At 43.1% G+C, this 17,203-nt stretch overlaps 1 protein-coding gene across 1 annotated transcript in view; it reads left to right on the top strand.

Annotated features, from left to right (window-relative positions):
- The first annotated feature begins 280 nt into the window (after positions 1–280).
- The window catches only part of GOLPH3 (golgi phosphoprotein 3), a 21,244-nt gene continuing 4,321 nt past the window's right edge, over positions 281–17,203 (top strand). Inside the window, exons 1-2 of the mRNA XM_025198475.1 lie at positions 281–433; positions 13,207–13,321. Of these exons, the coding sequence (XP_025054260.1) occupies positions 353–433; positions 13,207–13,321 (196 nt within the window). The 5' untranslated portion in view covers positions 281–352. The remainder of the gene's footprint in view (positions 434–13,206; positions 13,322–17,203) is intronic.

Genomic DNA, 17,203 nt, shown 5'->3' with positions numbered 1-17,203 from the left:
AATTGCAGAAAAAAGTTCTTTGTGCTGCTTGTGTATATATGTAAAACTGTATATCGGGGATAATTTTTTGGCTCTCTCTCAATACAGTGTTCTGTGTGACTTTTCTAAGAAGCAGGGTGATTGAGAAATAACTGGAAGTAGTTTTTCTATTAGATTTTTCTTTCGTCATAGGGTTGAGGCTTAAATAGCTGCTTTTTTCTCAGTATGAGTGTGTAGGAGGAAGTGACTGGGAAAGACAGCATGTCTTTTTAGAGTTAGGTGCAGATGGAAAACTTTTGCTTAGTTTTTCCTCATTCTGCAGGGTTACACATCCTTCTGGAATGATTGCATCTCCTCTGGGTTGCGTGGCTGTATGTTAATTGAACTGGCATTGAGAGGGCGACTTCAGCTGGAGGCATGTGGAATGAGGCGCAAAAGTTTATTAACAAGAAAGGTAAGAAGAAAACAAATCAGTGTTTATTTTTATGTACTCTTCTAAGTGATAGACTAAATGTAAATTGCCCTGTGAAGAAAATATTCTTAATTTGCACTGAGAGAGTACCAAATAATCAAAACCTCAGTGTGGTATATACAGTACAGTATATACTGTGTATATATAAGCACTGTACAATATACTTTATATGCTCCAGGGTACAGTTCTTGGTCTAAAGAACTGACTTTTACAGTTTAAAAAGAAAAGCAAGTCATAGCCTCAGAGAACATAAATACCACATTTGCTTGAATCTAAGACAAAGCTTTTTTCTCTAATCAGCTGGGGGGGGCATGGGGAAACCCCTTACCTTAGATTTGCATGCAAAGTCGGAAGGGAGGGAAGCAACTGGCTGCTGCAGCTCTGACTCTGGCCCTGAGTCTAGTTTGGGACCAGAGTCAGACCCAGAGCACCCTCCTGCCCCACCTCTGTTTGCCCTCTGTAGCTTCTGCCATCCCCCTTTTACTATGTGGTCTATCTTGGCTCCAGCTACAGCTGCGTTCCCTCCCAGGCACAGAGTACATGAAAACTCTGTCCCCTGCCTGGTCAGTCAGCATCACCGACATTGCTGCATGGTCCAGGACTGACAATGGCTAAGCTTCCACATGCTGTGCTCTGGGAGGGATCAGAGCCCCAGCAGTGTCTGGCAGTAAGCAGGAAGGAGGGTGAGTGAAAGAGGCAGAGACTGGGTGGGGTGGGAGTTGGGGGATGGGAGGGGAAGAGGCTTTGGGGACCTGGGGGGTGCTAGTGAAGGTGGGGCAGGAAGGCTGCAGGGGAAAGAAGTGGCAGGAGCACATGGCAAGGGGGCCACCTGAACCACCTACCCCCTAGCCACTGCTTTCCCTGCTGTAGCAGGGGGAGAGAGAAGAATTTAGGGGGCCCCCCTGATAATTAGATTCTATACCTGGAAAATTATAACATTTATAAATTTTCAATGTATAGAATCTACTTTTGGGGAGTCATCTAAATTCAGGGTTGACTTTGATTCAGGTAAATGTGGTACACGCTTACCTTTAATCACGTGACCAGTCTCATTTAAGTCAGTAAATTCAGCGCTCAGTCTCAGGCATTTCCTTATGTACTTTGTTGAATTGGGACCCTCATTAGGCTGCAAATCTGAGTTAGCTTTTACTTGCTTTTGCACCTAGATTTTGCAGGCTTTATGGTAAGTCATGTCTCCCTGTTTGGGGATTATTACTCACAGTATGCTAATGGGTACTTCTAAAATCAGGATATTGGGGTTGAACAGGTAAAATATTGCCTTTTGCCACAAAATTAATTTACTTTTCTGCCTAGACTTCCCTGTCAATATTATATTTTTACGCAACTTTTTTGAAACTTTTCCAAATCTCTTCCAGCCTTCTTCATTTCTGAAGAATTGGACTTCTGTTCATGCTGGCAGCTCTTGCTTCTATTATTCTGGTTCAGCTGTATTCAGCTTTAATTTGCACAGAATCTGACCTCCTTTCCAACTTTAGAGTCCTCTGGCTTGTCAGATGTTCAAGAATGTTTCTTAAAGGCTGTATTTGTTCCATATGATCAATATGTCTAGTTTTTTCTTCTTTCTAAGAGTCTAACTCTGCTTTTTGAATAAGATTCTAAGGATTTGTTTTTTAGAAAACTAGTCTGTGCACACATGCAGTAAAGAATAAAAGCCAAATAATCACCTTGCATTTAATTTGTAGCGTTTAAAATGAAAAAAACTCCAAAAGACTCCAAGAACTTGATGTTAAATATCTAATTTTGAAACATCCACTGTTTTTTCCCCCCGTCCCTGCCACAGGTGTTTATATTGGAATTGAAAGAATTGTTTTTATTTATTTTATATTTGTCTTTCCTATACAAGGACATAAATAGAATGCATCAAAAGTTTAACCTGTGTTTGGGGAAAAAATAACGTGTAGATAACAATCTTAAATAGCAACATGGCTAATGTTCTTTCATCCACATTTTCTACTCAGAAGTAGTCTCAGGAACAACTTGCTTAGAATTTCATGTGTCTTTTTAGTTTAAAAAAGACATACCATTTCCGTATTCTTTAGCATTTGTAGAATATGCCAGCACCTGTGTAATGAAAAGTACGTGGGGTAGTCTGAAGAAAGTAATCTGCTTTAAACTTCAGAGGCTTGATACAAACAGGTAAATTATGGTATATACCAAAACTGAGCAGGATCAGTGGATTTGCTTTAGCTATTAATTTATACTACAAATATGGTATGAGCTGAGAACAACTTTCATTGCTAAAGTAGACTTTAAGTCTACTAAAGTCTTCCCTTCCCAAACTAGATGGGCAGTCTGACCTCTTCTGAAATCAGTGGGAGTTTATCAGCTTCTTTGGGTTTGGATTTGGTGAGTTCACACAGAATCAGGGTTGGGTAGTTACTTGCAAACATGAAAGAATGAAATTGACCAAAGTACAATTTAAAATAGAAAGCTGCTTCGCATGAGAGAGGAAAAGGGGCTGTGCATTGCAGTATATACTGAATCAAAACTGTGTAAATATTTTTCTTTATATCTAACAATACCTATTTAAACATTTCCAGTGGTAGAGAATCCTATACCATATTTGGAAAGGTATTCTTTGGTTAATTATCCTCACTATTAAATATTGCACCTTATTTTGAGTCTAAATTTGTCTGGTTTCAACTCAGCCTTTTTGTCTGCTAGATTGAAGATCTCTCTGTTATCAAGTTTCTTAACCACTTGGGGGAGATGTATACAGACTGTGGTCAAGTTGCCTTTAACTTTACGTTAGATAAATTAACTAGAACAGGCTCAAGGAGCTCAATCTATAAGGCATGTTTTCCAGTCCTTTAATATAGCTTTTCTCTAAACCTTCTCCAGTTTATCAACATTCTTGCTGAGTTAAAGATAAGAACAGGACATGGTATTTTAAAGGCAGCCACATGAATGCCAGATACAGAGGTGGTGTAGCCTACTTGAGATTTCCCTGTTTATACCTGCAAGGGTCATATTGGCCATTTTGAAATCCTAACATTTCATGGAAATCTTGTAGGATTTGGTAAGTAGCCATTTGGCAGCACAACTGAAAGATGTACCTTTTGTAGCAGCCATTGTTTGGTAAGTAAATTTTGTGTTGCTTGGGCAGTTTTCACTGCATTGGAACCTGTAGTTCCAAACAGTGTAGTCAAGGAGTTGAGTGAATTGTCTAGGTTAGGGCTTGGCAACCTTTTGCTACAGTGGGAGGTCATGGCCTGCAAGTTTCCACCCCCTGGAACAGCCAGCTACCCGGGCTTGCTTTTTCGCATCCCCTTGTTGAGGGTGAGTGCATATATAGTGGAATAATAGGCTGTTTAACAGAGGGGAGTACTGCAGAGATGGGGTGGCATGGCACAGCTCTGTGCTAGTTGGGCAACTGAGTGGGAAGAAATGCAAGAGTCACTCATGAAGCCATAAGAAGAGTAAGAGGGGATGTGACCCTTCGATTTAGTAAGGATGGCACTGTTTTGAGACCCCCTGTTTTGAGTGCTGTTTTGAGTAGTTGGTGCAAAATGCATTAACAACGTTTGGAGCAGAGCCTAGGCCTCCCTTCCTCCCAGGGGGAGTGTGCTCCTCCCTGGGCTACAGACTTAGGCTGCCTCTTGCTTGCTGTTCTTCTATACTCATGACTCTTGTTGCGGGTGCTTTCCACCTAGTGGCCCAGCTTCAGCTAGAGGAATGGGAGTATTCAAGCCAGCCCAGTCTATAGTAATAGCTTATAAACAATTTTCTAGGAAGTGGGAGTTGTTGGGTCAAACCCCTTCAGGCTTAAGGGTCACAGTTCCTACACTCCTGTGCGAAACATTTCCTATTGGCTGCTTGTCTTATTGGCTGCCTGTGCTCCAGAGGTGTGGAAGGCTGTTTATCGAGAGAATGGAAGAGCAGTGTAGAGTAGGATTGCTCTCCTAAGCTGATATGTACTTATTTTTGGTTAAGGAGCTATGTAGGCTTAGACATTAAGAGGGCAGAATATGATCTGGATCTTGCTTCTCGGTGACCCCCTTTGTCATGAGCAGGGATCTGAGTTTTCAGTTTCCCATGGAAACCATGAATTTCTCCTTTTAAAGGGGAAAATCATGGATTTTCCCCTTTTAAAAGAGAAAAATGTGGGAAACCACAAGTTTCCCCTTGCAGGCTGGCAGAGTTCCAGCATGCAAGGGGCTGCGTGGGGCTGGGGGGAGCAGGAGGAAGGCGATCAGAGGAAGGGGGCACCTACCTACTTGCACATGGCTGGCAATACAGCGGGGCAGCGTGCTGGAGAGCAGCTCCCACAGCTCCCTGCAGGTAAGTCTATGGGGGGCATAGGTGATGTATGGGAACTGGGGGAGAACATGGGCGACGTGTGGGAAGATTGAGGTGGCGGCTGTCATTGAGCCCACACAGTGAGGGAGGAAGTGGGGCAAGGTTGGCTGCTGGGGGGTTTCCCGGGGGTGGGGGGTGGGAGTGGGGGCAGGCTCCTTGCTGCTGTGTGCACTCATGGGGAGGGGGCACTGTGTCAGGAGGGAGGCATGGGGGGGTACATGTTCATCTCTCCCATCTCCCCAGTTCTGCGCCCATAGTGGGGCACAGGACTGCAGCCTGGCCAGACAGGCACTAGGAAGGAGCTGCTTCTGCAGCCCACTGGATGGGACCTGGAGTGGGGAGATGGAGCAGGGCAGCGAGGCTCAGTGCTGCTGCCGCCACAAGGATTGCCATGCTGCCATGGTAAAGTGCCCCCTGCCCACCTGGCAGCAGCAGGGAAACACAAATCTGCAGTGCTGCGGTGCATCACTTTGGCAGTGTGACTGGCATGGGGTTCTGGCAGTGGTGGCAGCACAGAGTTGTGCCTCTCCCCCACTGCTGCCAGGCAGCAGGGGGTGGTGCCTCACCTTGGTGGCCAGGGTGGTGCGGCACTCCCTCCCACACCAGGTCCCACCCACTGGACTGCCTGATGCTGATCCAGCAAGGCTGCAGTCCAGTGCTCCGCTGTGGGTGGAGAAATCTGGGTGGGGCATATGCTCCCTTTACCCCTCCCCCAAAACAAACAAACAAACAAAAAAACCCCAAAAAACAAAAAACGTGTCACCTAGACATTACCTATGTCCATCTATCCCCTTTCCCCCACGGGGGGGGGACGAAGAACAGCAGGTCAAGAATAAGGGGCACCAGCACACCTGGGGGCAGTGGGAGACTGCAGGTCAGAGTGAGGGGCACCAGCAGAGCTGGGGTTTGGGGTACTCTGGGTTGGGAGTGGGGGGCAACAGCATGGGTGGGGCACCAGCATATCAGGGCTGCTCCGTGCCACAAAGCAGCAGGAAGACCACCGCAGCGGGACCCACATCCTGGTGAGTGAAGGGGGAAGGGGAAGCTCTGATTTTCCTTGATTTAAAAAAAACAAACCAAAATCAAATGCCAAATATATAGGTATTTAGGATTTATTTTATTATAATGATTGAGGCACTGCTAGGTTTCCAAATTGCTTTAAAACTGTAAATATATCAAGTAAACGTTGTCATAGAATAATAGAAAATTAGGGTTGGAAGGGACCTCAGGAGGTCATCTAGTCCAATCCCCTGCTCAAATCAGGATCATCCCAGCCAGGGGTTTGTCGAGCCGGGCCTTAAAAACCTCCAAGGATGGAGATTCCAGCACCTCTCTAAGTAATCTGTTCCAGTGCTTCACCACCCTCCTAGTGAGAGAGTTTTTCCTAATATCCAAACTAAACTTCTCTTGCTGCAACTAGAGACCACTGCTCCTTGTTCTGTCATCTGCCACCACTGAGAACAGGTTAACTCCATCTTCTTTGGAACCCCCCTTCAGGTATTTAAAGGCTGCTATCAAATACCCCCTCAATCTTCTCTTCTCCAAATTAAATAAACCCAGTTCCCTCAGCCTCTTCTCATAAGTCATTCCCCAGCCTGTCACCATTTTTGTTGCTCTCTGCTGGACTCTCCACTTTGTCCACATCTTTTCTATAGTGGGAGGCCCAAAACTGGACACAGTACTCCAGATGTGACCTCACCAGCGCAGAATAGAGCAGAATAATTACCTCCTTCAATCTGCTGGCTGGCAATGCTTCTACTAATGCAGCCCAGTATGCCATTAACCTTCTTGGTAACAAGGGCATGCTGCTGACTCATATCCATCTTGCTGTCCACTCTAACTCCCCCAGTCCTTTTCTGCAGAGCTGCTGCTTAGCCTGTTGGTCCCAAGCCTGTAGCAGTGCATGGGATTCTTCTGTCCTAAGTGCAGGATTTTGCATGTCCTTGTTGAACTTCATGTCTAGGTCACTCTGAATTCTAGCCCTACCCTCCAGTGTATCTACTATTCCCCTCAGCTTGGTGTCATCTTCAGACTTGCTGAGGGTGCACTCCATCCCATCATCTAGATCATTAATGAAGATAATGAACAAAACTGACCCATGGGGCAGTCCACTTGATACTGGCTGCTAACTACACATCGAGCCATTGGTTTCTACCCATTGAGTCCAACAATCCAGCCAACTTTCTATCCACCTTACAGTCCATTTATCCAACTCATAATTCCTCAGCTTGCTAGCAAGAATGCTGTGGGAGACACTATCAAAAGCCTTGCTAAAGTCAAGGTATATTATGTCCATTGTTTTCTCCACATCCACAGAGTCAGTCATCTCATCACAGAAGGCAGTCAGGTTGGTCAGACATGACTTGCCCTTGGTGAATCCATGCTGACTGTTTCTAATCACCTTCTTCTCTTCCAAGTACTTAGCAATAGATTCTTTGAGGATCTGTTCCATGCTTTTTCTGGGAACTGAGGTGAGGCTGACTGGTCTGTAGTTCCTCTGTCTTCCCTTTCTTAAAGATGGGCATTATATTTGCCCTTTTCCAGTCATCTGGGACCTCCCCTGATCGCCACACATTTTCAAAGATTATGCCCATCAGCTCTGCAGTCGCATCCTGTGACAACTCCCTCCACACCCTTGGATGCATGGATTTTTTGGGGTTTTTAATCAGAGAATTTTGGATTTTTAAACAAGAAACCAGGATCTCTGTTCATGAGTCTCACGATAATTTTGGTGTTTGGCCTAATGGCTCCCTTTCTGGAGACAACTGATTAAGTGAGAAATTCAACTTTTTAAAGTAGGTTTCCAACCCTAATTGTTGCTGAGAAAAAAGGGTTGAAACCCAGTTGTGTCCTAAATGCTCCAAACCAAAAGGTAAATAACAGGAACCCAATACTTTTAACTTAAAAAAACAAAAAAAATTTACTTTGGGGTGGATGATTCGTGTTTGCAAATATTTAAGGTTGGCAATTCTGAATTAACCATGTATTAGAAAGTAGATTATCAAAATATAAAGACCATACTGTGAAAGAACTTGCTTAAAGAGAAATTGATGCGAGATGTTTCATATTTACCACCACCCTACTACAGAGCAGCACTGCAGTATTGTGGAAAATCACTAGATTTTCGGTGAAACTGAATTGCGCACACTCAGCTATCAGGTGTATGATGCACTAATGCATGATAAATAATGCCAATATTGGCAAGGACATTGTTGCACGTTTGTTTGTTCTGAAGGCCAACATTTTGAGAATTTAGCAGATCTGTAAAAAAAAAAAAATCTTCTTATTTCTTCCCCCTCTCCCCCGGCCTTTGATTTGCCCATCTGTAAAAATAGTTTCACTCCTAAGGCTGTGATCCATTTCCCCCAGATCCTTTTACTGTAGCAGCATGAGAAGGGGACAGAGGGTGATCAAGATCTCCAGGTTAAAAATCTGTCAGCCTAAGCCTAGAAAGAAGCATTTGGAGCAAGCCAGTATACATTAGTGATGTAACCTGAAAGAGCAAAGATGCCTTCAGAATATCCCTACAGGTGAGAAGGGGAGGATGGCTGGTTTTACTCTGATGCTTGTCCCCATGGAAACTTGCTGGGGGCATTGTAATCTAGCTTTTACCTGAAGGATTGAAGGAAGAGGTGGTAAGCAGAAAAGAACTACAGATTGATCCTAGCATAATGGAAAGAAAAGGAGCAAGAATGTAGCTGCAGGAAAGGGGGTAAATTGAATGGCAAAATGCCTGATTCCAGAACTGCAGAGTCCACGGGATCTGAAAGAGAGTGGTGTAGTTTATTATCCTTGGAGATGCTGTGGTGGTCAAACATCACCATATTCATTTATATTCAGCATGCCTTCTCAATCATATCACTACAGCTGTCAGGATTAGAAACAAACTCTGTTAAGATTAAGAAAGTTATCAGCCCAAAACCACATCTCTTCAGTCATGTCCTACTGGTTGAAAACCTCTTTTAAATGGAAAATTCTGTAGACGCAAAACAAAAGCATGTTACCAATCAAACTAGAAGTTTCTGTTTTCATGTTCCTGGCTTTTTAACTATTAAATACAACTTAACCAAAATCAGTTGTAAACTAGTAGCTTTTTGTTTTAGAAATGTAAAATGTTATATAATTTTGGTCTGCCATGCTGATGATTTAGCTATTGTAATTGATGCCTTACCTGTTAAAAAATCAAATAATCCTGTGCCTATGTCATGTTAAGAAATTATCTTAATTCAGTTGAAACCACTACAGATCAATCGTAATCTTGTATTGGGTCTTTCCTGACTAGTCTTATACTATCTGTTTCTGAGCATTTTTCATTCAGTTCTGTTGCTTCTGTTTATAGTATTAAAATTCAGGTTTCTATTTTTCCAGCTCCAGTGCTAGCTAACTGTATAGCACATCTTCAGCTTTTAAAGAGGCTGTTCTGCTCATCGTGCTCTCAGAATCCAGACATACTGATTATCCTTCCTTCATGTCCAGGCTTTGGAAATTTGAAAACAATGGATTATATCACTCCTTATGTCAAAGTTGCTGGCCAAAATGAACTGCCTTTGTGACTTCCCAAATATTGATGTCTACCCAGTATTTGGTCTTGTTGCTGAATAGCATCTGAAGTAAATTCAAATTTACTAGAATCCTGATCTGTAGGGAGGGATGGGTTTTTGTCTGATGGATACTATGAATTTTGGGATATGGGGTAATTTTAGTAGTCATGCTTTAACACACTTTTGTGCAGTCTGGTGGTGGTGGTAGACAGGACTGCGATTTGAGCATAGGATTGGAAGCAAGGAATTGTGCATTTCTGTTCCATATTTAATTCTGGTTTTGGCCTGAGACCAAAACATCTTGATTTCACTAGAGTTCTGTAAGGGTTAGTTTTTAAGTACTTTGAAATGACCAGCATTCATGTAAGTGTTCAAACAGATGTTAAACAAATATTCTTTTCTTTAAGACTGCCACAGATGTAACGCCAATAAATTTAATTTAAAATTGTCCTTGAGAATGGGTCTTCATTAAGACACTCTGTAATTGAATTGATGCATGGCCCGATAGTTAGTGCTGTGTTAAGTTATTTTAAAAATGCTACTGTATCTGGAATGCAGGTCTTCTGCATGATGTCACTAATGAAAGATGAGTCTTATTTAATATGTTACATATTTCTGCATACTTTGCTTATCTTTTTAAAAAGATTGCTGTTTGCGAAAGGGATTGAAACTTTTGCAGAATAAAGGGAACATAGATAGTGATAAACTGCAAAGAAGGTTTAAATACAGTTACCTACTAAAATGTCCATTAAAAAAATTAAATTGCACAATGTACTCCATTTAGGCATCTCTAAATTCAGAATTCACTCTGACCACGTAAGGTAGTATTAGTCCTAATTTTTGCCTAGTGTTTACCTATAACAGTGTTTCCCAATCTTTTCCAGCCCAAAGCACACACACATTAATAAAAATCTTCCACCTCATGCCTGTTAAGTCATTCCCCATCCTCATACCTATTGTAGCTCATTGCCATGGCAAAATTCCACAGCATGCATGTTCATTTCTGACTGCACGCTTTTGTGCCATGGCACACTGGTTGGGAAACACTGACCTATAACAAAAAGTAGTTACTTGCATATTGATTAAGAGCGTAAGAAGTTTAAGAGCATATTTTTTAATTTCACTGCCTATTTTATAATTTAGTTGAACTTCATTTAACTACATAATTGATGCCAGAGAGGGTGAAGTGGAAATGGTTGTTAAAGAGTTGCACTTAGAAGCTTTTATATTGATGGGAACTAATTAATTTCTGGGTTGTTATTAAAAGCTTTGAAAATAAGAGGAGATGGCAACATTGAAGAGGACTAGCTCCCATTGTTTTCAGGACTGCTGTTGCTACCCTTACAGTTAAAGAGAAGTTTCATATTCCTAATATCCAACATAAATCTTTGTGGCAAATTTAAATTAATTTCTTCTTGTCCTTACACTGGTAGACATGCGAAATAATCCATCACTATCCCCTTTGTAACAACTTTTTGAATAATGGGAGACTACCAGTAATTCATTCCCCACTCTGTGGTCTATTTTTATACACTATTAGTCTTTCTCCATTCCTGGTAAACTTCTCTGAACTTTTTCCATTTTGTCTACAAAATTTATTTTAAATGTAGGATAACTAACACTATATAGCACTCCTGCTAAGACTGTATCAGGCCAGGTAGGGTGGGATAATTACCTCTTGGGTCTTACCTAAAATACTTCCGCTAATAAATCCCAGAATGAGATTTGCCTTTTTTGCAACAGTATCACATGGTTGACTCAATTAGCTTAGGGTCCATGAAAACTACTAGGTCCTTTTTGTGTCATATTACCACCTACTTAGGTAGTCTCTTATTTTGTATTTATGCCTTTTGATTTGTTTTCTTTTCTTCATAAGTGTAGGGTTTTGTACTTATCTTTATTGCCTTCCATTTTGTTGTTTTTTTTGGGGGGGGGCACCTCTCCAATTTATTTAGAACATTTTAATTTGAGGACCATAGGACTGGAAGGAGCTTTCTGAGCCATTGAGTCCAGCCCCTGCACCGGTTAAGTTGGTAGACAGCCATTTACCAAAAATTCTCCAAAATCATCATTTAAACCAAAAATGCCACCTTCACATCCTTATGTACATAATTGGAGACCCCAAGAACACCTAACAACGTGCCATATGTAAAAGCAAGGAAGATGAAAGGACTGCCAATTCTCATACACTGCAATGACAGGAAAGTTAATATATGATTCTGTTTTCCAGAGTGCTTAGTGTTATTTGTAGACTTTATAAATGTACCAGTCCACCATCTTTTTTTAGCCTACTTGTTGAATACAGATGGGTCAAGGACAGATCCCTGTGAGATGTTGCTTGAAGTGGGTCTCCCAGTTTGACAGCAAACTCTCAATAATTACTCTAAGTAGTTTTTCAAAAAGTTATGTTCCTACCCGATGTCGATTTCATCTGGACCCTATTTCCCTTGTTGATTTATAAATATGTCGTGGGTGTTGGGACAATGTCAAAAACCATATTAAAGTTAAGATCAACCCTACTGCTTTTTTATCTTTTCAGCTAGTTAACATACCAAAGAAGGAAACTTGATTTGTCTTCATCCGTTTGCTTGGTTTTTTTGACAAATCCATAATGGCTGTTTTTATCTCTCTAGTGCAGGGGTTGGCAGCCTATGGCTTATGGGCCAAATGTGGCCTACAGAGTTATTTTATATGGCCCACAAAGGCAAAAGGCTAGGCAGCAACGGAAAGTGGTGGCTCCAGCTCATGTGGTAGTAGTATGGGCCCTGTTTGGAAACAGCTCACATTTGGAGCTAACCTCTGTTGAAGTGGAACCCCACTGCAAAAAAGGTTGCTAACCCGTTTTTAGGGCCGGATAAACTGATAAATCAAATAAACTGATAAAACAATCCATATGAGTGCTTCTACTTGTGATATAAATTGACAATAGTTGAGTTTAATTTTTTTGCACTTTTTAATAAAACTATTTTCCTCAGGGGAGAGAGGTTGATTACTTGGTGTTTTGAAACCATGCTGACTTGTAAATAGATCTTAGCCTTTACACTAACTTTGGTCTTTATACTAATCAAGTTGAAACAATCTAGATGTTTTATTTAACTCACTACATAGCTATATTTATTCAGAAAATGGCTAATGATGTATTTCTTTTTACAATTTCTTTTTAATTTTGATGGGTCAAAGCTTTATTTAGATGGCTAATGAAACTCGATTAAACTGCAGTTAACATAGCTATCCAGCACACTTAAGGTTAACTAAAAACATTCTGAATTGCCAAGGAAAAAGTTTATTAAACCAACATGTTCTGCATTAAAAGTTTTCAATAAATACAGGAATTATTAATTGTAGTTAGTGAATTGAACTGATGTTTTTGGTCAATGTCTCCTTTAAGACATTAGAAATAGTAGAGCTCTCTCAATTTTTATTTATAGATTGGAAGGAGAGGGGAAAAACATTTGTGTTTGTTAAACTCCCACTTGGTTTCTCAGCTTGGAATGAGCTAAGAGTTTAAATAAATAGTAAAATAACTAAAATGAATACAGTTTTCTTTAAGAAGAGGCCAGTGTTGTCGAAAGCTGGTTTACACTTCAAGTTCTGTTTTTAGACACCAGTTCATTGGGTCAGTTTCCTGAAAACTTTGCCTCAGATGTGTTGCTTAACATTTATTAAGTCATGTTAAAGTCATATTGCAGGTTGTCATAATTTCAAGTTTAATTCTACATAGATTTTTGTAAAAAAGATGAGAAAGATTTAAAGTCCAAATTGACCTTGTTTCTTTGGAAAATGTATTTTTATTCCCCCCAGTTGTGAGAATACAGGTGGAGTTTTCCAGTTTTTTTCATTCTAGATGTTAAGGTGTATAAACAAAATCAGCTAATACACTTTTTCCCCCATCAGGTTATCTGCAAGTCAGATGCTCCTACAGGGGATGTTCTACTTGACGAAGCTCTGAAGCATATTAAGGAAACCCAGCCTCCTGAAACAGTGCAGAACTGGATCGAGCTACTTAGTGGTATGATGTGGACATTGATTATTTTATTTACTTATATACTTTCTAGTCTAGTGATGGTATACAACTCTGTATTTATTCGTCTATCATCACTAGATTAGAAAATAAATTGTAAGGTCTTCAGGGAAAGAACCAATCTTGTAGCAAAGCTCAAACTGAGGCTAAATCCTGCTGCTAGCCTTTGAACAGTATAAGGGTACAAATAATTGTTGATCTTGATGAGGCAGTGGTAGAAGGGATCAAAATGCAAAGTTCTGAGGATGTCATTTGCCTGGCTCTTCACACTTTGGAAGCTAAATATTTGGATGTACAACAGCTTTCTTCAAGAAGAACCATCAGTTGAATAGAGTTGAGTTCCCAGATACAGTTATCTGAGTGAAAAGAGAGTGCAGTTCAGGTTACATCCTTATAGGAGTTCACACTTTGGATTCTCCAGCGAAGAAAGGGAAGTGAACCAACATTTCTAAGGCAAAACACAAGAACTCAAATTATGTTGGAGCTTTTTGAGGTTATAAAGGAGTGGTAAAGAACAAGGCCACAGTTTTTAACTTTTCATAACTCATCTTTTTAGCCAATATTTTCAAGCTTGACTGGTCAGGGTAGTCAGTTCTAATCTGTTCAGAATGAGGGATGCAAAATGAATTATTCGGATGCAATTACCTTGAAATCTTCCCACAAACTGATATCAGGAGTGGAATGCAAATTGGATTCTCCCATTACTGTAGAGGCAATTAACATTTTCTTTACTTAAATCCATGACAATCGTCTGTCTCCACTTCAGTGTATCAGTTAATCTAAAATGAAAAGGGAATTCCATTATTGAATGATGATAGTCTTTTAATATATAATGTGTTTCATCTTGCTGAAGCCAAGGCTCATTAGAGTTGCTTGTCTGTTGTTTTAAATGAATTGTATACCATCTGAGGAACGGAATACAGGTAGGGTTCAAAAACACAAACTATACTATATACTCTGAAAAAGGAAATGGGGGGGGCAGAAAACTCTGTTGTTAAAAGTATAGCATGCCTTTAGAACAGGCCTTTGAATTCTAGGATGAATTTATATGAATAAAAAAAAAGTATTCCCTTCGAATGGGTTTTCTCATGGGCAAGTTGTATAAAGTAAACTTAATCTGAGAAACTTCTCTGACTTTTGTTTCCTTTCATTTTAATTGTATTCTTTTCTTCCCTCCCTCTCTGTTTCTCTCTCTCTCTGTGTAAGGAGAGAGAGAAATGACTAACATGAGTTCTGGATGTCCTTTCTTAGCCTTCTGTTCTGTGCAGTGCCTGTAAGCAAGTGCTAGGCCATGCAACCTTGCTGTTTTCGAGGACCATTAACCATAGTTGTCACTAACCTTGCAAATATTTCTATAGGCTTGAAAGGCATTTGATTTTCTTATCGAAAACACATCTTCTATATTAACACAATCTCCCTCCCACTCTGAGCCCGCTAGGTCAATACTTGTTCAGGCAATGTACTTAATGAGTCACCAGCACTTTACATGCTCCTTAAGGGTATTACGTACATGTCCTAGCTCAGTGGGGGTCCAATTGTTTTGGTAGGCCTGCCACAAATTAGCCCTGCACCCTCTCCAAGTGTCACTCCCATCTTCCTTCCCGTGCCTGGTCTGCTGCTCTGCTTTCTGCTTCCTTACCTGTTCTCCTTGCCACATTTGTTGCTCTGCTTTCTGCTTCCTCCCATATCTGCTACTGTGCTGGTTTTTCCCTCCCTGATCCACACACACAGGCTGCCCATGCCAGTTTGGTCACTTCTGACCTAGCCTACCCTGCTAAGCTTTTTTTCTGAGGAGATTTGGTTTAGAGAATCCCCAAACCAACTATAAAATACTAATGCTTTAAAATAAAGATGATTGACCCAACCCATAATACTGGCACTTTTTTTATAGCTAGTTTGGGGGTGGTAGGGTTTGGAGATGATTGGTTTAGCTTTTACCCGTGCTCAGCACCAGCTTGTAACCTGCCCCACTGCCAGCCTGGGCTCCACACCTGCCCGTCGGCGGCAGCAGCTGTGGCCCCACTGCTTGCTGCGCCAGGCAGTGTTGGCTGCTGCTGCATGCCCGGAGCTCGTGCACTGGGCAGCCCACAGTCAACAGTGGCAAACACTGCCTGGTGCAGCAAGCAGTGGGGCTGCAGCTGCTGTTGCCACGCACAGCCCTGATGGGTGATCCTAGAGCTGGTACAGGGCCCAGGATGGCAGTGGGGGCGAGTTACAAGCTGATGCTGAGCACGGGGGAGGTGAGGGAGCGGCCCCTTGCTCACCCTGTGCCCAGTGCCCCACACTGCAGCCGCTTATAGCCTGCCTGTGCCGCTTCCCACCCCCCCATGCTCAGTTTTTCTCCGGGCTCCTTCCCGGCACAGAGGAAAGTGGCCCCTTGCCTGCCCCATGCCTAGCGCTCCCTGCTGCAGCTGCTTGCAGCCCATGTGGGGCTGTCCTGAGCAGGCACAGGCACTCCCAGGCAGCCTGTGAGCAGCTGCAATGCGGGTCCCCGGTCACGGGGTGGGCGAGGGGCTGCATTTGCACCCATGCACTCAGCTTTTCCCTAAGCCGCTTTTCCCTAAGCCACTTTTCCCTGGGGTCTGCCCCTGCCCTTCCCTCCCCCCTTACCTACGGTTCTGGCGCAGGGCAGCCATGTGGTCCCAGGCCAGAAGCCCCTGCTGGGGTGGGGCCAGGCAGGCCCTGCTGTTGTGGGAGCCTGCTGGGCTTCCCTTGGGTCCTACTGCCCTTGGTTTCTGCCGCTTTTTACAGGAACCAAGGGCAGAGAAATATTAATTTTCTAAATTTTTTAGGGGTCCTGCGGGCCGGGTAGAATGGCCTCGTGGGCCAAATCCGGCCCTCAGGCCATATTTTGCCCACTCCTAATTTAAGGCCACATGTTTGTCAATCTAGAGCGACAAAATAAGGTGATCCATGGTGAAGAGAGGAGTCTACAGAACATGGAAATATGTTTGTCAGAATATTATTACCTCCTGAGAACACAGCACACATCTGTCTAAATCTCTACAGCAGTGGTTCTTCACCGGAGTGCTGGCACTGCTGCAGGGTGTAATTGCCCCATGTGCTTATGTTTTTCAGGAGGTACATTGAAACCAAACTGAAAAGCAGCTGCAGCAGAAAAGTGTGCCTACTTGCATTATATTATGCAGGAGGCAAGCATTTCTGCTGCAGCTCTTCCTGTTTTGGCTCTACCGTGCCTCCTGAAAATGGAGGTGCATAGGGCAGTTCTACCTGGTGGCAGTGGGACTTATCTCTAGGTCAGGGGTGGGCAAAATACAGCCTGTGGGCTGAGGCCATTCTATCCGGCCCATGGGGCCCCTAAAAATATTTGGAAAATTAATATTTCTCTGCCCTTGGTTCCTGTAAAAAATGACAGGAACCAAGGGCAGTAGGACCCAGGGGAAGCCCAGCGGGCTCCAACAACAGCAGGGCCCGCCTGGCCCCACCCCTCAGTCAGAAGCCCCTGCTGGGGTTTCTGGGCTGGGAGCATGTGGCTGCCCTGGCGGCGCGGGAAGCTCAGGTAAGTGGGGGCAGGGGACCCCGGGCAAGGAAGGGGGGGGGGAGCGGCCCCTCCTCCCTGTGCTGCAGCTGCTTGCAGCCCGCTTGGGACTGCCTGTGTCCGCTCCGGACAGCCCCACATGGGCTGCAAGCGCCTGCAATGTGGGGCGCGGGCCGTGGGGCAGGTGAGGGGCCACTTTTCCCCATGCTCAGCAGCAGCTTCTTCCCTGCTGGCAAGCAGGGGGTTGGGGCTGTGCACTGCCTCCCACCCGTACTGCAGGGCTGAGGGGCACGGAGTGAGCAGGCGGGGACCCAGTGGGAGCACAAGGGCCCACACTGGGGTCCCAGGGCCAGTGGCGGTGGGGGCCAGAA

Source organism: Alligator sinensis, unplaced genomic scaffold (assembly GCF_000455745.1).
Source record: "Alligator sinensis unplaced genomic scaffold, ASM45574v1 scaffold347_1, whole genome shotgun sequence".
NCBI lineage: Eukaryota > Metazoa > Chordata > Crocodylia > Alligatoridae > Alligator > Alligator sinensis.
The sequence above is the reverse complement of the archived record's forward strand: the minus strand, read 5'-3'. Positions and strand labels throughout refer to the sequence as shown.